Source organism: Brachyhypopomus gauderio, chromosome 8 (genome assembly GCF_052324685.1).
Source record: "Brachyhypopomus gauderio isolate BG-103 chromosome 8, BGAUD_0.2, whole genome shotgun sequence".
Classification (NCBI taxonomy): domain Eukaryota; kingdom Metazoa; phylum Chordata; class Actinopteri; order Gymnotiformes; family Hypopomidae; genus Brachyhypopomus; species Brachyhypopomus gauderio.
The window spans coordinates 25,660,286-25,682,944 of NC_135218.1; the positions used below are offsets into that span (position 1 = coordinate 25,660,286).

Sequence of the window (22,659 nt, forward strand, 5' to 3'; positions counted from 1 at the left end):
AAAATATGCTGTGTGCAAGACAAATAGTTGTGTTGGATCCCTACAGGAACAAGAGATGAACAATATCTGTCAGCCGTTAGAAATCTCTACTTTTAGAAATAAGATATTTTCAACAAAGAAACTCAATTAAAAGGTCGTTCTAGACACACTGCTGTGCAGGTGCTCATACGAGGACAACGCGAGGGATTTGGACAGGCAAGGTGGATGGACCAGGACCCCTCGGGTCCCGTATAGGTACCATGCCGAACAGCAGGTGGTCACACCACCACGCATGCACAGAGGAAGCTCGTGTCTGCAGTAGAAAGGTGTATTTAATCACATGGAACACAGGGTCCTCCATCATAGTTCTCTGGTTTTCCTTTCAGCAACGCTACACCTGAATGAGAGACACTTTGGTGCTCAAACAGGCAGCACGTAAACATTTGGAGAGTTGACAGCAATCAGTTGAAAAGCATGTTTACCACGACACCCAGAATTTGTGGATTGTTAAAGAACCACCGGTGGATAACAGATGCTCGGATGCTAGAGACATCGAGGCGTGAACTGTGAGAGGTGACGGAAGGTTTTCAGAGCTCCTGCCCATTCCAACTGCAGCAGAACAACGAGGTTCCTCAGGTTGCATGTTTGTGGATGAGCACAGTGACCTTGGTCATCCAAGTGTTCTGGCACGTGCTCCAGACCGAGTGAGACACCAAGCCAGGGTGTGTCGGACGTGTACGTTGATGGCTAGTCGCCCACCCACGGACCATGTGCTCCGGTCAGAGAACAGCTGCAACTTCAGGTGATAACTTATTGAAAGGTTTATTTATTTCCAGGCATTACAGCGTGTGCGTGTGTGTGTGTGTGTGCGGTCTCTGCAAATTGAACATGTGCAGAAAAGGAGGAATTAGGAACTGTATAAACCAAATTCTACAATATACTAAATTATGCAGAATATACAGTAGTAATATCAAAATACACATTAAGTTACATTAACAATATATACATACTGACATAATTGCACTGAAATAACATTAATGTGTTCACGGAAACCAAATTACTGCAAATGGCAGAAGCGGGATTCACTGCCGTAAAGTCTAGAAAGACGACTGTTCACGTGAACAACTCGTGGCGCAATAGACATGGCAGCGTAACATTTGGGAGCTAAATAATGTTTCAAAATAACCCTAGAACAGTGGAAATAACACCACAGATCGAAAATACTGCTAATACAATCCCAAACCCACCTATTTATGTGTCTTTAAACCAAGGGATGAGCATTTAGCAAAGCATTTAGAAACGAGAATTTCCCGTTGAAATGTAGCTCGCGGTAAAATGAGCTTGCGGTAAAACCAAAGTTACACTGTTATGCTGTTTAGTCCGGTAACCAACACGAGCGGATGAAATACGACATAATTTCAAGTAGAAATGACGTACTTACATTATCATCAACGCACACGTGCACACAAAGAACATTCAATTTCAACAACGCGCTGGAGCAACACAGCAAGTGTCCGCTAGCAAAGCACACTGAAAGTTAGTCATGAAAGTACGCAAATGCGTGGTGCGTCACAGCTGACGTCACAACGCTGACTCCAGCAGGGAGTTTTCCACAGCCGCCCCCGGATTCGTAGAGCGAATACGTAGAAAAGGAAAGGCTCTGCTGGATTAGCATGCGCTGGGTTTACTATCGTCCGGCATCTCCGGCAGCTCTACCAGCTTGGCGACAGGACGGGTGTAGAGATTGCCCTTGATGTCCACCTCTGCAGCGCGGACTTTACCGTCATCACTGAGGATGATACGGGTGATGCGCCCAATGGGCCACAGTGCTCTCGGGAGCTGTGGGTCGAGTACCATGACAACGGTGCCTACTGCTAAGTCTGGTGTAACAGTTCTCCACTTCTGGCGGGGCTGTAGACTAGGCAGATACTTGCGGATGAACTGACCCCAGAAGTGGTCGGCAAGCACCTGGCTGTGTCGCCATCTGCGTCGTCCCAGCAGGTCACTGGAGCCGTAGACTGCCTGGGGCAAGGAGGGCAAGGAGAAAGGAGTCCGTGTGCATACTTGGCATCAGGTCGAGATGGACACAGCGGGATGTGAGACATTTTAAAATGATGCCCCAACGTTTCTCTTGCCGCCGTCCTATCTTGACAATGTACGGGCCGAAGCAATCCACTCCGGTGGACCAGAATGGAGGCTTATTGAGTCGGAGGCGCGCCGCAGGTAGGTCAGCCATCTTGGGCGTCGTAGGCTTGCTTCGCCATCTGCGACACTCGACGCAGTGTCGCTGGTGCTTCCTGATGGCTTGACGACCTCTAAGGATCCAGTACGCTCTCCTGATTTCTGCGAAAACTCTCTCCGGACCGGCATGTAGGAGACGGTTGTCGTAGTCCTTCACCAGGAGTTGCGTGATGGGGTGGTCTGGTGCAAGGACAATTGGGTGAATTGAGTCTTTGGGTAGATCGACAGCTTTACGGAGGCGTCCTCCCACTCTGATGAGACCAAGAGTACTCGGTCGGATAGGGCAGTCATGTTGCAGGGCGCCGAGTTCCTCAGGGAAGCTGTCAGCTTGCGCACGCTTCAGGAGAGTTACTTCTGTGTCTATGCGAGCTGGAGCGGACATGGAGGTCGCTGCCGCCCCGTGTTGGGACTGGTAAGTGGCGTCTACCAGTTCAGACCAACTATTGTACTGTAGTGGATCGGGACAGGTGTCGGAGACTGCAAGCTGTCCGCAGAACGTGTATTTCCTGAGCTCTACTGTACCCCCCACTCTCTCCGCTAAATTCTCCGGCCAATGGCTAGGGGGTTCATACAGGAAAGCAGGTCCACTGTTCCAGCGGCTGGGTTGAACTAGTTGATGAAGTGACTTCCCCCGAGTGATGTCATCCGCAGGGTTCTGTGCAGAGGGAACGTACCTCCAGTCACTGATATCGGTGTGCTCTTGGATTTCAGCTATGCGAGTTCCGACGAACACCTTGTACTGAGCCGAGTCAGACCGGATCCAACTAAGCACTGTGGTGGAGTCTGACCACATGATTGTGTACCTCAGGGTTAGGGTGAGCTCAGAGTGTAGCAGTTTGGCAAGTTGAGCTCCGGTCAGCGCAGCACTGAGCTCGAGACGGGGCATGGAGAGCTGCTTCCTTGGTGCAACCCGGGATCGGGCCATGACGAATGCCACATGTGGGTGTCCTTCTGCGTCTTCCATACGATGGTAGGCAACGGATCCGTATGCCTTCTCGGAGGCGTCGCAGAACACATGAAGGTCGGAAGCGTCAGCGCTCATGTTGACAGGCATGTAGCAACGAGGCATGCTGATGTGCTGAAGGTGGGGAAGTTCACTCTCCCAATTCTGCCACACCGAGAGGAGTTCTCCGGTGATGGGCTCGTCCCACTGTTGTTCGTGCCTCCATAGGGCTTGGATCAGGATCTTGGCACGAGTGGTATAGGGGATAATATACCCTAGTGGATCGTACTGAGATGCCAGAATTCGATACACGTTCCTCAGCGTGGGCTCAGAAGATACTGGTTGGCGGTACTTGTAGCCAAGCGTGTCCGTGGGACAGTGCCACCGTAGGCCTAGGGTGGATTCCTGAGGATCCGCTCTCTCGGCAGTTAGCCACAGTTCACTGCCTTCGGACCTTGCCTCTGATGGGAGATGAGCGATGACCTCTGGTCGATTGCTCGCTCACTGCCTCATGTCGAATCCACCAGCCGCGAGCAAGACTCTCATATCGTCAATCAGCCGTCTGGCCTGTGGTGGAGTGTGGAGAGACTGAAGGCAAATGTCTACGTAGAAGGCATTGTTGACCGAGTTCAAGACCTCTTCGTAGCTGGCACTGTTGGTCTTGACGTGCTGTTGCAATGCGTATATGGCACAGCACGGGCTGCAGGTAGTACCGAAGGGCAGAACACGCCATTCATAGATGTCTGGGCTGCGTTCCTTCTCCATGTCACGCCACAGGAAACGGAGGAGTGGTTGGTCTTCAGGGAGTAACCGGATCTGGTGGAACATCCCTCGGATGTCCCCACTGATGGCCACTGGATACTCTCTGAACCGAAGGAGCACGCCGAGCAGTGACGCTCCTAGGTTGGGTCCAGGGAGTAGGATGTCATTGAGGGCGGTCTGCTGGTACTTGAACGAACAATTGAACACCACCCTGGCCTTCCCATTGTGATGAACAATGTGGTGTGGAATGTACCAGGACTCCTCTGACTGGCTTGCTTCGTCACTGCTGATCTTGATAACATATCCAGCTCTCTCCAGCTTATGGATCTCCTCGTTGTAGACCTTAGCCAGATCTGGGTTGCTGGTTAAGCGTCGCTCAGTAGCACGTAGCAACGGCATCACCGCCGATGGAGGTGCGTGTAGTTTGGGAGCTACCAGCTTGCGGAGTAGAGGTGTGGCGTAGCGGGCTATGCCATTTACCGTGACACGGACAGTTCGCTGGTCAAGTGTATTGACAGCTAGCTGATCTTGCTTGGAGCGTGTCGCCTCCTTCTCAGACCGGAACGGCAAGGTATCAACTTGCCAGAGCATCTCAACATGCCTGAGTAGGTCTCGATTAGGAGAGTGGAACGCTGCATGGAGACATGACGTCTCCTTGGAGGGGGTTTGTAGGAATTTGGTAGGTCCCTGTATGGTCCATCCCAGTAGGGTACACACCGCGACTGGACCGCCTTGAGGTCCACTCAGTACTGGACGTACAGGAGTGATCAGGTGTGGGTGATCGGAACCGATGAGGAGTGAAGGCTGGACTACGCTAAAGCCTCGCACTGGAACACCACGGAGGTAGTCAAACCTCTTCTTGAGCCTCTCTGCAGGGCAGGACTGCTCTGCAAGACTGAGCTCTTCTGCAGTGAAGGCATGATTGATGGCGTATTTCACCCGAGTGTCGTTCGGATTGCATACCTCAAATGACACTGATGCTCCATTAAGCTTCACCACATCTTGTCTGATGGTGCGGAGTGACAAAACTTCATCCTCCCTTTGCAGACCAAGATGCCTGGCAGCGGCAGGAAGAAGAATGGTTCTTTCAGACCCATCATCTAGTACGGCGTAAGTATCCAGTGTCTTGTCACCGCTGTGCAGCTGAATAGGAATAACCTTTACCATGACGCGCCCGGAGTGACTGGACTGGCTTACATACACCATGCTGGAGGATGCAATACTCGTGAAGGGGGTCTGGCAGGCTTTGGTTGCTACTTCGTGCAGGACAAGAAGGTGTTGCTCGTTGCAGGTGGAGCATGGCTTCTTCAAGGTGCAGCTCTCCGGCTTATGTCCACGCCCACATCGCCAGCATTTACCCTTCTCCTTGATCCAAGCTCCTTTCTCAGCTGTACTGAGTTTGGCGAACTCTGTACAAGCACTGAGGTAGTGTTCTTGGTTTGAACAGTAGGGGCAGTAAGGCTTAAAGCACTCCCGCTTCTTGGAGGCTTGACCGGGGTTGGAACTGACTGTAGAGGTGACAGAACTTTGTGGTGACTCCGAGCTTTCAGGTTGGTTAGTCACGTAGATAGTGGCGGACTTAGACTGCTGGGGCTTGGTAGTCTTGTTCTTGCGTTCGGGCTGCGTGACTTCAGGTTTGGAGGCTTCAGTAGCACGTCTTGCCACCTGTATAGCTTGAGCCTTGCGTTCAAGCCAATGTGCAAAATCTGGAAGCGTGTATGTCTGATCACTGCCACTGCAGATGATCCCCTTGGATATGCAGTGCTCAGCAAACCGGTCTCTGTACGTGGCGGGTAGCTTACTCAGCAGTGTGTCCACGTGAGAGCCACATCTCAGCTCAGCTCGAGAGGGACCATCAATAGTGCTCAGCAGTCCCACTAAAGTGCTAACAGCAGATGAGAAGTCCTCTAAAGCCTGTGCGTCACCAGGCCTGATAGGGGGAGAGTTCAGGATAGCTTTCAGCTCTCCTTGGACAAGCTGGCGCGGTTGACCATAGCGCTGTTCGAGGGCATGCATGGCGCTACTATATGGTGTTGGATCGTTCACATACCTCTTGGCCACCTGATAGGCGTTGGGCAGTTTGAGAAGGTCAAGAAGTATTTGGTACTTGTAGTCCTCGGTTAAGTGTTTGTGTGGACTTAACACACTGTCTAGACCTTTCTTCATCATGATAAAGTCACTCTCCTTGCCAGTGCTGAACGGGATAAGCTTGGGCTTTGGAATGCCGTAGGAAGAAGCAATGGCCATTTCCAGGATGCCTGGAGCTGTTGGGCCCCGTGATGGGACAGGTTGCCCGTAGGGTGCTGGTGGTGGCATACGAAACATGCGAGTAGCTGGCGGGAGTGTTGTATAATAAGGGCAGTACCCTCCGGATGGGTAAACTTCAGGAGGATAGGCAGGGTACTGAGGGCACGACTGATATTGTGTTGATGGAGGAAGTGAATGCTGAGTAGGCCGAGGAATAGGATCGCGCGGTGGGACAGGAAGTGGATGGTTTACTGACTGTGCTGGCAGAGCCTGAGGCGTAATGGGCTGTGACGCAGGCCATGGTGGACATCCATCCTGTCGATGTGGGGTATGAAGTGCAGAGTTGAAGTGGGAGATCCATCCATCCTCCATGGGCACTTGTGCCGAGGCCTGGTGGACTGGCTGGGTGAGCATGGCTGGGTCTTGTGCACGTGGCTCTCCAGTCTGAGGCAGAAAGTCGGGCTGTCGTGACGGGGAACCACCCTGTGACACTGGCTGCTGAAGGGGTTCTTCCCTGTCTGCGGTAGTGTAGCGGGCGGGGGTGTGCACTGGTATTGACCGATGGCTGCCAGCAGGGCTGTCTAGGGTTAGCCTTGGCAAACTAGTGTACTGTGGAGGATAATGATGGTAACATGGAGGATAGGAGGGCTGATACGTTGGAGCACTTTGTGAATAGGGCAGGTGTTTGGCGCTGTCCATCACAAGCCGCAACTCCTGTAACTGTTTGGTAAGGTCGTTGCAGCGGGCTTCAATACGATGCAATTGCTCCTCTTTATCTGTCCTCTGCAAAGTTGGAACAGGCGTGATGAAGTCGGCAGGCACTAGCTGGTTAGTAGATTGACTCTCTGTAGCCTGATGAAGTTGTCGCTCAAAGGGAGGCAGCTGTTTGGCTGGGAAACCAAGTTCGTAGTCCCCAAGATGCCGTGGGAGCTGTCTCACTCTCTGGGGACGGGCTTGGACATCGTCCTCTCTGTCATCACCTTGGAAGGTCGCCATAGTGCCGTGGGCGGAGCTATCCGGCTCGAAGGACCACTTGTGTCGGACGTGTACATTGATGGCTAGTCGCCCACCCACGGACCATGTGCTCCGGTCAGAGAACAGCTGCAACTTCAGGTGATAACTTATTGAAAGGTTTATTTATTTCCAGGCATTACAGCGTGTGCGTGTGTGTGTGTGTGTGTGGTCTCTGCAAATTGAACATGTGCAGAAAAGGAGGAATTAGGAACTGTATAAACCAAATTCTACAATATACTAAATTATGCAGAATATACAGTAGTAATATCAAAATACACATTAAGTTACATTAACAATATATACATACTGACATAATTGCACTGAAATAACATTAATGTGTTCACGGAAACCAAATTACTGCAAATGGCAGAAGCGGGATTCACTGCCGTAAAGTCTAGAAAGACGACCGTTCACGTGAACAACTCGTGGCGCAATAGACATGGCAGCGTAACATTTGGGAGCTAAATAATGTTTCAAAATAACCCTAGAACAGTGGAAATAACACCACAGATCGAAAATACTGCTAATACAATCCCAAACCCACCTATTTATGTGTCTTTAAACCAAGGGATGAGCATTTAGCAAAGCATTCAGAAACGAGAATTTCCCGTTGAAATGTAGCTCGCGGTAAAATGAGCTTGCGGTAAAACCAAAGTTACACTGTTATGCTGTTTAGTCCGGTAACCAACACGAGCGGATGAAATACGACATAATTTCAAGTAGAAATGACGTACTTACATTATCATCAACGCACACGTGCACACAAAGAACATTCAATTTCAACAACGCGCTGGAGCAACACAGCAAGTGTCCGCTAGCAAAGCACACTGAAAGTTAGTCATGAAAGTACGCAAATGCGTGGTGCGTCACAGCTGACGTCACAACGCTGACTCCAGCAGGGAGTTTTCCACACAGGGAGACACACTAAAGTCAGTGTCGTGCTCCTGAAACCTTTCAAGCTAATTCCTGATAACTTTCGTGGTACTTTGTTCTAGTTGGTTCATACAGCATTACCACATGTAGTTAAGAACAGCAAGAACAAAAAGGGAGGACAAGCATTAAACACTTTTTTTAATTTATACAATCAATACATTATATTGGTGACACGGCGGGTGCAGTGTAGGAAGCGGACACACTTGCAGAGAGGATTTGTTTCTTAATTATGTTTTACTAGAAACATCAACAGTATTACACAGAGGACATACGCACAACATGAGAACAACAACAATAAGGCAAACAGGAAGCCATACTATACAAAGTACTAAGACGAACTTGACTAACCTCAGACAAAACCGACTCAACAAGCCACCTAACATTTGACTGAACACTAGAAGAGCTACGAAAAGAACCACATAAACCCTTATATAGACACGAGAAACCATGAACAAAATCTTACAAGGACAAAATATAACCTACACCCCAGAATGCCTGAAAGACTTGCACACTTTAAACAATGATCTCCAAATACAACAGACTGTTAAATACCCACAAGATTCACAAACGTACTCACATATAATGACCGTAATTTTCACAACTCGTAAATACAACCGCATGCGCACGCACACACACACAAGTAATCACGAACACAGCTGAAAGGGGAGTAACACAGCGCGTGATAAACAAGCGGTACATGAATGACAGGGGGCGGGGCTAGGCATGACAATAGGGTGTGTATTTGTGTGATCACGTGGTGCTTCAAAGGAAAATTATATTGATGCTGAAATGAATGAATTGAATTGAATATGCAGGACATTAAATAAAGTAATTGAGCAGTAAAGGTAATATAGTGTTCAAGTTTCAGACTGTCCAGATATTAATATTAACATATTAACAATGTTGTATACAGCAGGGTTAAACCACACTCAAAGAAAAATCACTGACACTTCAATAAAACAATGAGTTGAGCACCAGAAGACATATCATACCAACAAGTGTGTAGGAGTATTCAAGTATTAAATAAAAACTCCTTACAGTACTGAATTTTTTTATTGTAATGTAAGAACCACCCTAGAAACTGATGTTGTCATACGTGTTTAAAATCATAGAACTAAATGTGAAATGAAAAATAATTTTTCTTTTTTAAGTATCAAATTTCTACCTGACATTTAAATAAGTAAATGTTACTGTCCACCCCTGACGATAAAGGTAAAGCCCACAGTGCTGTGATCTTTGTCAAACACACTGGACTCTTCACTTCCTGCTATTGTTTCTACCTTGCTGGACAAAGAGTTAGTCAGTCAGTCTCAGTACCGCTGGATATTCACATCATTTTCTTTATCTCATCATACAAGACGAGTACTAGAGCGCCACCTGTGGCCCTGAGAATGTTCGACCAGGTTCCCTTGTAGAAAGCATGGACACCTTCATCATGAGCAATCTTCCTCCAGCAGTCCACTGTGCCATTGTAGATTATTTCAGCTGCAAATCATAAAAAAAGACTATTGGCCGTTATCTACTATGATGAATTCATGCCATGTGCCTGAAACACAACTTGGAGGCGAACACATGTGAAGCAACACAGACTCTAATGAGGGAGTATTGATATTCAAAGTCAGAGCACAGACAGCCATAGCACAGGCACGATGACGGAGAGTTTAATGAATACACAATTAATATAACCCTAAAACAAATAACAAGTGGACAGAGCAAAGTAACAACACCAACACAAAACGTTATACGCTAATGGAACATAAACGAGTAGAACAAACAAAATTCACAAATCAGGGAACAATGCAAAGAATTTTACAAACCAAACAAACACACCAGATCGCTTAATTAAAGAGATTAAGCTAACGAACCGGGTAAGATAAACTACTAGCAAGGAGAAACACTAGGGCTAAATGAGAAGCAACAGACTAAAGGCAAAGGAAAGACCAAAAGGACTGGAATATCTAAACATGGAGATGAGCTACCATACCAGAGAGAGAGCTAGGGTGAGGGACGTGAAAACACGAGAGCAGAGAAATAGTGCCAAACACGACTGTAGCGATGGGGAAGACAAGAGAGTGTGAACAAGAATCTCCAAGAGTGAAGTAAACACGGCTTAAAAATACAAGATAATCATAACAAAGAACACCTGGGAATAGTTAAGACTGGGGACTGGGAACCATGGAAACTGAAGGGGAAACACAGAAATGATCACGTGACATCATAGCATAACTGAACTGGTTTTGGTAGCGTGACTCACCCCCTTTGAGCCCAGACTGCATCATCATACGGCGCCGAACGGTGTCAAAGGGGTAAGATATGATTCCAGAGACGGTGGTCACACTCTGAGCGATCAGCCAGCTCACCACGAAGTGAATATTCCCTGGGTCAGACGTCATACCTACAGAAAGAGGACAACATGAGATGAGCACCCATCTTAACAATGCAAAGTGAATCTCATCCGTGGCTCAGATGAACGCGTTAAGCACTCACTTTTCACAGTGTCGTAGATGCCAAAGTAAGCAGCTCTGTAGATGATGATTCCCTGGACTGATACGTTGAAGCCTTTGTACAGACCCCTGAGGCCATCGGCCTTGAAGATCTTGGTGAAGCAGTCACCCAGTCCGGTGAACTCTCGCTCCGTCTTCAGCTTACCGACGTCTGCGGCCAGGCGGGTCCGGGCGAAGTCCAGAGGGTAGACAAACGTCAAAGAGGTGGCACCGGCAGCACCTCCCGATGCCAAGTTACCAGCAAAGTACCTCCAGAATTGCGTGCGCTGGTCAACGCCATGCAGGAAGAACTTCTTGTACCTGTCCTTGAAGGCAAAGTTGAGGCCCTGTGTTGGAATGTATCGGATGACGTTGGCCAGGTTGCCTCTCCAAAACGAGAGGAACCCCTGCTCTCTGGGAATTCGGACAGCACAGTCGATGATGCCCTTGTAATGCTTGTCAGCTGTGATGTGTTTGCTAGCATGTTGCACCTGTGAGGAGATTTGTGTAAATGCTTTTGTTAGGGATAAGTACTTGAAGTATTGATAATAATTACAGTTGTGAAGGAGATTCCCAATTAAACGTGGTGGTATCTGTCAAGAAAACCCAGGGGTTCTAACATCCACCCCTGAAACACCAGTTTTTAGCATTACTACATGTTCTTTAGAATTGGACAATCATAGATAATATGGTGATTCATGAATGAGCTGAATCAACTCCAATATTGCACTGTGCCAATGTCCCTTGGGACTGGTTTAAAGAACTATTAGCTACAGTAATATTAACTATATTATGTTGTTACATTAATAAACACCCTGATAGAACTGTACAAAATTAACAATACATTGTAATTGTGACACCCTCAAACTGTTGTCACATTTGTGGTACGTGGTTTATTGGGATATTTTATTTTATTGAGAAATTGTTATGGACTTCTGCTAGCAAAATTTGGGTCCTCTGGCTGCTGTTATGACAGACAGGGGCGGAGCTGGGGCCTTGGGTGAGCTGGTAGCTGCAGCGATTAGCTCCGCCTCTCAGAGCTGAGAGGCATCTGCAGTTATCAGATACAATTCCTGTGTCCCATCCGTTTTTATCCTGTTTCAGGTGGGTAATGTGGTCAAAAACACTATAAATATTAACATGTTATTGTTAAAGTAATTTGGGAATTGTAGGTAATGCTTACTGTCGTGTGTAGTTCTAGATTGGGTCAGCAGAAGTCCGAATTTATATTCATATTCACGTTCATGTTCGTGTACGTGCAACACCGGAGTCATGTAATGGCCGACATACAGGGCAGCATTTCGGTGAATTAAACAATGTTCAACATTTCGTACTCTGGAACTGTATAATGTGTTCGTTATTTTTTTATGTAATTAGATGAGGGTACGCTGTGTTCTCCACTTGCGTGCGGTCCGAGCAATGCTAATAGCGGTTAGCATGTTAGCAAGTTAGCATGTTGTTCATGCGGAATGAGGTTTCATTACCGGGGAAAGCGTGCGCTATAGATGGCGGCAGACGTTTTCATACAGTGTGTATGTATGTATGTGTATGGATAGGTATGTATATGTATGTATATATATATGTATATATATATATATATATATATATATATATATATATGTGTGTATATGTGTATGTGTATGTGTGTATATATATATATATATGTATATATGTGTATGAGTGTATGTGTATGTAGATGTATGGGTGCATATATATATATGAGTGGATGTATAGAGATGTACATACTTAGGGAGGAAATGGTGCATGTGTATTCCTTTTGTTAGGAGAAATGTGTGTATTTGTTATACAATGTATGCTGTGTTATATTGGTATGGATTGTGTCACAGTGATTGAATCCTGTGTTACTGCTTTGGACCAAACGGTATGAATACAACATAAACATGAGATTGTGTTAAAATGTTTATTTGAATAAACCAGAGCTGAGAGGCATCTGCAGTTATCAGATACAATTCCTGTGTCCCATCCGTTTTTATCCTGTTTCAGGTTACACAGTAATCTGTCTACACCGACCCTACGCCTGGGCGTGTAACAGATTCTTGGGGGCTCGTCCGGGATCAGCGCCTCCTGGTGGTGGATAGCTGATCTAGTGATTTTGGATGTTCGGGACCAGAAGGACGCCAGGGCTGTCAGAGGGCTACAGTGAGGCCGTGCAGAGGCAGAGAGTGGGCTGTGAAGAGGTACTGAACTGAGGGAAGAGAGGACAGAGTGTTGTTGAAACAATAATGGAGGGAAAGCTTTCCAGGGCAGATGGTGAGAGGAAAAGCCTGGTGTGGGAAATCAGGAAAAGCCTCCTCACCTTGTCAGCAGGCGAACTTTTCCAGATTGTTAAAGCCATCAGTCCTATACCAGAGAGAGACGTTTCAGAACTTGATGCTACTGACCTCGAAGGTTGTTTTGAGTATGTGAATTCCTTCATGTATAGTAAGTCTTTACTTGACTTGGAGGACAGCGGTATGAGTTCATTGTTGGTTCTGAGGGATATGGTGAGGGAAAGCATTGAATCCGGCCATACTACATCTCAACTGGTTAACCCCGAGGTTGATGTTGCATCGCACAACACTAGTGTAGTAATTCCCTCAGTTAGCTCAGCCCCCAATTGCATGAACAGCATGGCACAGTTTAGCCCACCCCACATTGTTACCAGCACTCATGACACTGTAGACATGAGCTTACAGAAGATGTTATCAGACTACGAGGAGCTAGGTAGAAGGCTTCATCAGTGTATCAATGAAAAATCCACCCCACCTGAGCACGCTCAGTCAATGGCATCCACCAGTCAAATTCCACACATTAAGACCCAATATGGAAATGCTACTCATAACACACATGAGGATAGGGTCTCCCTAAGGGACCTCTCTTACTTACATAGAAGAGAATTCAAAATACAGGGGGGTCAAATTGGTGATCAGGGGTCAGACATCACTTACAATAACATATGCAAACAGATTGAAGAAGGTGTCCGAGAGGGTTTTAGTGAGGCTGAAATCTTCCGAAGTGTGTTGAGAGTCGTGAAACCGGGAAACTTCAAGGACATGCTGATGAACAAGGAAGATATGACAATAGCAGAGCTGAAGATGTTCCTCCAGTCACATTTAGGAGAGAAAAATAGTACTGAACTACTCCAAGAACTGATGTGCACAAAACAGAGTGAATCAGAGACACCCCAGCAGTTCCTTTACAGAGTAATAGGACTGAAGCAAAGGGTTCTTTTTGCATCAAAACAAGCCAATGCAGACATAAGGTATGACTCTGAAACAGTTCAAGGGGTCTTTCTACATACTGTCCATCAGGGGTTGGGCCATAAATATAACGACATTCGCAGAGAGCTGAAGCCACTGCTGTCACACAATTCAGTCACTGATCAGGCCATCTTGAGGCAGATAACAAAGATCACTAGCGATGAGAATGAGAGGCAGCGCAGATTAGGGGCGACTCCCCGCTTCAGACAGCCGGCAGTGAACAGTGCTCAACTTGAAGGGGGAGGTCTAACAGACTGCGTCTACTCCCAAGACGTTCTCGGGGTTAAAGGAAAGAAAGATGCACTGAAGGAGCTAACTGCCAAAATAGACGCCCTAACCAGTATTGTGGACTCAATGCGGCAGTCCACCCGGAACAACTCTGAGCACACTTATAAGTATGGTGAAAAAAAACCACCTATGACTAAAAGGGAGAAAACGTTTAAATGTCCAAAATGTGTTGAACAAGGCATGGCTCGGTGCACACACTGCTTCATCTGCGGGGAAGAGGGGCACAGAGCCATCGGCTGTACAAAAAAAAACAGAGTGTCAGGGAAACGGGGGCCGGTCATTGGAGAGGGGCCACCAATGATCGGCTCAAAAGAGTCCCATCACATCAGGGAGAGACAGAATAATACTAGGGTTCGGCCATGCCCAGGGGAAACCAACTCGAAGCATGAACAGAAGGACCACTCCCCACCTACATCTGAGCCATCAGTCATCAAAAACGAACCGGTTGTGAAGCTTATTGGGAAAAAGGCAATTATACAGTGCAACCTGAATGGGATAGCAGTAGCTGCCTTGCTGGACACGGGAGCCCAGGTGAGCATGATTGACCGGGACTGGAAAAACAAATATTTACCTGGTCATGATCCCCGGCCACTCACTGATCTTCTGGAGCGTGATGGAAAATTGGAGGTGTATGCGGTTAATGGTGAACTTATCCCATTTGAGGGCTGGATAGCTGTTAATGTCAACCTCCCTGGCACAGAGAACCCAAGTTTGTCCATAAGTGTGCCCTTCTTAGTGAGTCACTTACCACTGGAGAGGCCATTATTGGGGTTTAATGTACTAGAAGAGCTAATTCAAGGCCAGTCCGAGTACCTGATACCAACACTGGTCAGCTTACTTAGTGGTGCAGTTTCAATTCCAAGTAGTGATGCAAGGGCTCTAGTAAGTTTCGTGCAGACTAAAAAGCCTGTCACTCCACCTGAATATCTGAGGGTTGGTCACCAGGACTTGGTTGTGCCAGCAGGGCAAACGACTTGGCTAAAGTGCAGCATCCCATCAAGCATATACTCCACCGATGCCTTAGTGTTGTTTGAACCTGATGAGGACAATGAGCAACTAGACCCGCTGGATGTAGGAGAGGGTCTTTTGAAGATCCAAAACCCGAAAAACCCATACGTAGCAGTACCAGTGGGCAATCACACCAAGCATGACATCACCTTACCACGAAAATCAGTGATCGGTGTAGTTCAGCTAATTGACAAAATTATTCAAACTGATTCGACTAAAGAGCAAGTGCCCAACGAGAGAGACAGGGGTGAGTTAGTCACATCCACTGGGGGAGCTCCAACAACTCAGCTGTGGGATCCACCAGTTGATCTAAACCATCTCGAACCCGAGCAGCAAGAGGAAGTCAGGAAGATGTTACGTGAGGAGTCGGAAGCTTTTGCAAGGGGTGAATCTGACATAGGTTGTATTCCAAATCTACAAATGTCCATAAATCTTAAAGATAGCATTCCAGTGCAGCGAGCATATTCAGCAGTACCGAAACCCCTCTTCAGGGAAGTAAAGGAGTATATTCAGGATCTTCTAGCCAAGGGGTGGATAGTAAAATCAAAGTCACCATACTCCGCTCCCATCGTTTGTGTCCGGAAAAAGGACGGGACACTGCGCCTCTGTGTCGACTATCGGCTCCTCAACCAGAAGACTGTCGCAGACAGGCACCCACTGCCTCGTATTGGAGATCTCCTCAACACACTCGGGGGTTATACATGGTTCAGTATTCTGGACCAAGGAAAGGCATACCACCAGGGGTTCATCGCGGAGGGTTCAAGGCACTACACCGCATTCATTACACCCTGGGGCCTTTATGAATGGGTCCGGATCCCCTTTGGGCTATCTAATGCCCCAGCAGCATTCCAACGAAGTATGGAGGAGATGTTAGACACTCTCAGAGATGAGTGTTGCATCCCTTACCTCGATGATGTCCTCTGTTATGCCAAATCCTTTGAAAAGCATTTGGATGGGGTCCGAAAAGTCCTGAGGGCACTCCAGCGTCATGGAGTAAAGCTCAGACCAGAAAAGTGTGATCTTTTCCGTCGAGAGGTTAGGTATGTCGGTCGCCTGGTGTCTGCGGAGGGGGTAAAGATAGACCCCAGGGATTTGGATGCTGTCTTATGTCTAAAGAACAAGACACCACAGACAGTCGGCGATGTAAGGAAACTCCTAGGGTTTCTCAGCTATTACCGGTCCTATATACAGGACTTTTCCCGGATAGCCAGGCCCCTTTACCAACTGCTAAAAGGGAGGGCAGAGGCAGCACAAGTCCATTCAGCCACAAGGAAAGCCAGGGGCCCCCAGCTGGCCTCCAGGACCCCCATCGAGTGGACAGGAGAGCACACAGGCGTACTAGAATGTCTCATTGGCATGCTGGTATCACCCCCAGTGCTGGCTTATCCTGACTTCAGTCTGCCATTTACCCTGCATACAGATGCCTCAGAGGAAGGCCTAGGGGCGGTCCTGTACCAGCGTCAAGGTGGAAAGATGAGGGTCATAGGGTATGGGTCAAGAACATTGACACCAGCAGAAAAAAACTATAACATGCACAGTGGAAAACTGGAGTTCTTGGCGCTGAAGTGGGCTGTGTGTGAAAAGTTTCGGGATTACTTGTTCTATGCTACCCATTTCACGGTGTATACGGATAATAATCCTTTGACTTATGTAATGAGCACTGCCAAACTCAATGCAGTGGGCCACCGCTGGGTGGGGGAACTGGCAGACTTTCGGTTTGAGGTGAAATACAGACCTGGGAAGGCAAACAGTGACGCAGACACACTGTCACGCATCCCTCTTGATATTGACAGTTATATGCAGGAATGTACAGAGGAGTTGTCTTCAGATGTGCTGCATGCGACTTGGCAAGGAAGTAAAGCAGCTGAGCAAAAGGATGTGGCATGGATTGCAGCTCTGGCCATGTCTTCCACAGGAGCCCATCCGTCATTGGGCATGACTCGGCCACCAATCAGTCATGATGAGCTCGTGAAAGCACAGAGGGAAGATGACTTAATCGGGCATGTGATAACACTGAAGGAGACAAACACCATCCTCACAAGGGACTTAAGGAATGGAGTGAGTGGGGCGACCAGAAAACTCCTGCATGAGTGGAGGAGGCTACATCTGGAGGATGACATTCTCTATAGGCGGACAAGGGAGCGAAGACAACTTGTACTCCCTGCCAAGTACAGACAGGTCGTGATGAAACACCTCCATGACGATATGGCCCATGTCGGCACTGAGCGAGTTCTTCACCTAGTGAGAGAGAGATTTTACTGGCCATACATGAAGAAAGATGTTGAGGCCTATGTCACTCGGCGGTGTCCATGTATTGCACAGAAAAAGCCAGTTACCCATGTACGTGCCCCGCTGGGTAGCATCACCTCAAGTTCACCCCTTGAACTTGTATGTATTGATTACATGCATCTAGAGAGCAGTCGGGGAGGGTACGAGTATATCTTGGTGGTGGTGGACCACTTTACGAGATTTGCTCAGGCCTATGCGACAAAAAACAAATCTGGTCGGACGGCAGCGGAACGGATTTTTAATGATTTCATCCCTCGTTTCGGATACCCCTCCAAGCTACACCATGACCAAGGCAGAGAGTTTGAGAATGAGCTTTTTAAAACACTGCAACGACTGTCGGGGATAGGCCACTCCAGAACATCCCCATACCACCCCCAGAGCAACCCTGTTGAAATGTTTAACCGAACCCTACTACAGATGCTGCGCACTCTGGAGGAGAAGGAAAAGGAACGATGGAAAGACCACCTGCCTCAAGTGATTCATGCATACAACTGTACCCGGCACGAGTCCACCGGATACTCCCCTTACTTTTTAATGTATGGTCGCCACCCTCGGTTACCTGTCGACTTGCTGTTTAGACTTACTGGGGAGGAAGATTCAGACACACACGAGGGATATGCAAAGCAATGGTCACACAAAATGACTGAAGCATACAAGATTGCAGAGGAGAACAGCAAGCAGTCCAGCGCTCGGGGAAAATCCTACTATGACCGGAAGACAAAGGGGATAGTCCTACAGCCTGGGGACCGAGTGCTAGTGAGAAACCTTGGTGAGCGGGGAGGTCCGGGTAAACTGCGATCATACTGGGAAAGAGCCATATATGTGGTAAAAGAACAGGTAGCCAGTAATCCAGTTTATGTGGTCGCTCCTGAGACAGGTGACCATCGGAGGACAAGGACCCTGCATCGCAATCTGTTGCTGTTGGTGAATGACTTACCTATCTTTGCACCCCCAGATCATGCCAAATCATCATCTAAAGCCAAACCAAGACAGAGACCAAATTTAACCAGTAGGAACTTAAGAGAACATGTCCCCTCCAGAGATACAACTGATTCGGAGCAAGAAGAAAGCCCAGGAGGTTACTGGTTGAGGATGCCTGTTAGGGAAGAGGTAAGAAGGAAAGATGCCTATTGTGAAAGGCCTACCCAAGCTCAGAGGGACCCGACCTCAGAAGGTGAATGGTCCACCTACGGGCTGGACAGAGGTGTGAGGCAGGGACAGGGTGAACTCCTGTCGGACACAAGTGGACCAACCCAGTGGTCCGAAAATGCGTCACTGAATGACCCAGCTGGACCTGAGGTACTCGGTGAAGATGAAACAGAATCAGGACTGGAGGGAGTGTGTCCATTACCCTTTGCCACCAACACACATACTGAATGTAGACGGTCAGCGAGAGAGAGGAGGCCAAAGCAGATCTTGACATATGAAACATTAGGACAACCTTCCCTACAGGTCCACCCTAGGGTGAATGTCATTGGGGCATGCACTAGACCACACAACCCACTAGGAAATGCACTGAATCATACCTCACCAACATTTTTGGTGGCGACTCACACACAACCCCTCCTTGCACCACCACTCTGGGCTACCACGCCTACACAACACTTTTATATGCCACATACATATGTACCCTACAGTTACACTACCCCTGTTCACTAAAAGATGAGAACATGGGAGGGATAAGAAACATGATTGCTGTTATCATTTTATTTTGTCATTTTATTTTTGTCCGGGAGAGTGTGACACCCTCAAACTGTTGTCACATTTGTGGTACGTGGTTTATTGGGATATTTTATTTTATTGAGAAATTGTTATGGACTTCTGCTAGCAAAATTTGGGTCCTCTGGCTGCTGTTATGACAGACAGGGGCGGAGCTGGGGCCTTGGGTGAGCTGGTAGCTGCAGCGATTAGCTCCGCCTCTCAGAGCTGAGAGGCATCTGCAGTTATCAGATACAATTCCTGTGTCCCATCCGTTTTTATCCTGTTTCAGGTGGGTAATGTGGTCAAAAACACTATAAATATTAACATGTTATTGTTAAAGTAATTTGGGAATTGTAGGTAATGCTTACTGTCGTGTGTAGTTCTAGATTGGGTCAGCAGAAGTCCGAATTTATATTCATATTCACGTTCATGTTCGTGTACGTGCAACACCGGAGTCATGTAATGGCCGACATACAGGGCAGCATTTCGGTGAATTAAACAATGTTCAACATTTCGTACTCTGGAACTGTATAATGTGTTCGTTATTTTTTTATGTAATTAGATGAGGGTACGCTGTGTTCTCCACTTGCGTGCGGTCCGAGCAATGCTAATAGCGGTTAGCATGTTAGCAAGTTAGCATGTTGTTCATGCGGAATGAGGTTTCATTACCGGGGAAAGCGTGCGCTATAGATGGCGGCAGACGTTTTCATACAGTGTGTATGTATGTATGTGTATGGATAGGTATGTATATGTATGTATATATATATATATATATATATATATATATATATGTGTGTATATGTGTATGTGTATGTGTGTATATATATATATATATGTATATATGTGTATGAGTGTATGTGTATGTAGATGTATGGGTGCATATATATATATGAGTGGATGTATAGAGATGTACATACTTAGGGAGGAAATGGTGCATGTGTATTCCTTTTGTTAGGAGAAATGTGTGTATTTGTTATACAATGTATGCTGTGTTATATTGGTATGGATTGTGTCACAGTGATTGAATCCTGTGTTACTGCTTTGGACCAAACGGTATGAATACAACATAAACATGAGATTGTGTTAAAATGTTTATTTGAATAAACCAGAGCTGAGAGGCATCTGCAGTTATCAGATACAATTCCTGTGTCCCATCCGTTTTTATCCTGTTTCAGGTTACACAGTAATCTGTCTACACCGACCCTACGCCTGGGCGTGTAACATAATGTTTGACTTTTCCTTTAACAAAACACTGAAAGCTTTCTATTTATACATTGATACACGAAGCATGACCTGTAATGTATGACACAAGTCGCGAGGAGTCTACGATGTGTTTGTGTGTGTCCTGCCCATGCTGCCATAGCAACACATGCAGCTCAGATAACAGGAGGAAGTTTGGTAGCTAAGACACAAGTTAATGGATGCGGCAAAATTATGTGTGTTGTTGTAGAACATGTTCAACTAAATAAGTCTGAGACTAAATAACTTTGTCTGAGAAATGTATCCTGTCAAATTATTCACGACTTGGTTCAGATTTGGATCTTATTCACAAAATACTCTCATCAATATCTAAATAATGAACAAAACTACAAATGTATCAAATGTGTATGTAGGAACATGTACTGTACGAGTTTCATGCTGTGTTTACTTGTTTATTCAAGAAGGTTCTCATTCTTAAATAGAAAGCACACCGTGTGTTTCACCTTTACAAGGTTAAATGACACTTTTATCTTTTGCCAGTCTACTCAAGTGACGAATTTGCTTAGTCAGTGTTTACATATACATAACCATACATAACTACTGTCAGCAAGATTTCATTTTGATTTCTATTGACTGCTTATAGCATCCCAACTGCATCTTTACATCTACCTCCATATGCCTCAATTAAAACCTTTAAAAGAGGTGGACAATAGCTCGTTTTAGTTAACTCCTGCTTGACACGTTTTATATTAGTCTGTGTCATTAATATGTGCAAGTCTCCTTTATCCCGGCTCAATCCTGAATTTGTGTTCTTAATTGCTCAGTTGAAGTTATTCATTCAGCACAATCATATAACAAGGTAATATCGGTGCATATATTCCTGCGCAGATTATATCACTTTTCTATTAGTATGGTTACTTTATTACGACCCGCGAGGAATTTGGCTCTAAGTTTTTTGTATTGATCCAAGCCTAAATTCCCTATTTGGTTTGCGTCTCATTACTATATAGACAAGATAGTTATTCCTTATCTGTTTCTCCTTCCGGTTCCACTTGCGCTGGTGCACATTAAAATGAGGCTAACTGTACTTATTCACTTTATTACAGACTGGTTGTTTAGGGATACATCATTTCATAATACTGTATTTCATGCACACATCGCAACCACGTTATTCTGTAACAGCGAGGGTTCGTAATTATTCCATTGCAATGAAAACTGATGCACCGTACAGTCTTCCTGCATCATATTAATGCAGAAATACAGTCTTTCCCGTCATGGTTCTGGGGGGTTTGAGTTCGCTTGACTTACCTGAAGAAGAAGCTTCACTCTCTCGAGGGGAGCTACAACTGTTTCGGAGACAGTAGCAGCGACACAAACAGCGACAAAGTCCTTGACAAAACCTACGACGGACTCGCTCATGATTGACTCACCTATGGCAGTGTCAGTCCGTCCAAACAAGCAACTTTATCCTCCTACATGTCCGCCGCCCACCTGTGTCCCCCCACCTGTGTCCTCTCACCTGTGTCCTCCCCTGAGGGACACGCGTGAGGACACCAGACCCTCAGCTGACTGGATGGAATATACGGAATACGGAAGGACCTTCAATAAACTCCTGTTTTGTCGATATAGACCGTCAGATAACTGACTGTTTTGCGGCCCATATTCAAAATGTCCTTCATAACATTCCCGTTCTGGTCGGTTATATTCTGTATTTACTCAAAAAAGAGCTTTTGTAAAGATTATGTCTTTTGTGGCAGTTTCTGAATACCTGCTTTTCCTGTGCTGTGTAACAAGCTGACGTTGTGTAAAAGTAGCTAGCTAGGGTTAAATTATGGTTTGGTCAGAGAAAGTGGTTTACTTCTAAAAGTTATATTAAATAATTTTCTTATATACAGTTAGTTGTATATATTGTTGTATATATTGCCACCCCTGCGGCCCCGCCACTGGTTATAGGTCTTATAAAATTGACACTGTCTGGTCTGACTGACTGGAGGAGCCAATTTGCGCGTTTCCGACACTAAACAGCGGAGCATTGTCACCTCTACTGACACACTAATGTCCGCCTGTGTGGGAACGTCGTTAGTCAAAACCAGAGACCGTATATAAGGTATATATACGGTCTCTGGTCGAAACGGACACCTTGCTGTCTTCAACGTATGGCGCTATTTCACCACCAGGGGTCAGTGTCTGAGTGCAGGTTGGATCTGTACATCAACAGGCGTTCATTTAGGATTCTGAACCGATGTTAAGAATATTAGTCATTATGGTGGGCTTAGACATTGCTAATTGCTTGGTACCCAAATTATCTTTT

General features: G+C 46.5%; 2 protein-coding genes across 3 annotated transcripts; both read right to left on the minus strand.

Annotated features, from left to right (window-relative positions):
• Positions 1 to 785: 785 nt before the first annotated feature.
• On the minus strand, positions 786 to 8,000 carry LOC143522134 (uncharacterized). Of its 2 annotated transcripts, none has more exons than XM_077015866.1 (2): positions 7,925 to 8,000; positions 786 to 7,358 (listed from the first exon to the last, which is right to left on the minus strand). In XM_077015866.1, exon 2 carries the CDS (start codon positions 7,166 to 7,168, stop codon positions 3,665 to 3,667), a length of 3,504 nt encoding a protein of 1,167 aa, XP_076871981.1. In that variant the 5' UTR covers positions 7,169 to 7,358; positions 7,925 to 8,000; the 3' UTR covers positions 786 to 3,664. The 2 variants fall into 2 exon arrangements, with proteins under 2 accessions (XP_076871981.1, XP_076871980.1); XM_077015865.1 differs by lacking the exon at positions 7,925 to 8,000 and adding an exon at positions 7,731 to 7,840.
• Positions 8,001 to 9,442: 1,442 nt separating this feature from the next.
• LOC143522135 (ADP/ATP translocase 1-like) lies at positions 9,443 to 22,562 on the minus strand. The gene is made up of 4 exons (XM_077015867.1): positions 21,657 to 22,562; positions 10,607 to 11,093; positions 10,374 to 10,514; positions 9,443 to 9,604 (listed from the first exon to the last, which is right to left on the minus strand). The coding sequence occupies exons 1-4, from the start codon at positions 21,765 to 21,767 to the stop codon at positions 9,447 to 9,449; spliced, it is 897 nt and encodes a 298-aa protein (XP_076871982.1). The 5' UTR covers positions 21,768 to 22,562; the 3' UTR covers positions 9,443 to 9,446.
• Positions 22,563 to 22,659: the final 97 nt, after the last annotated feature.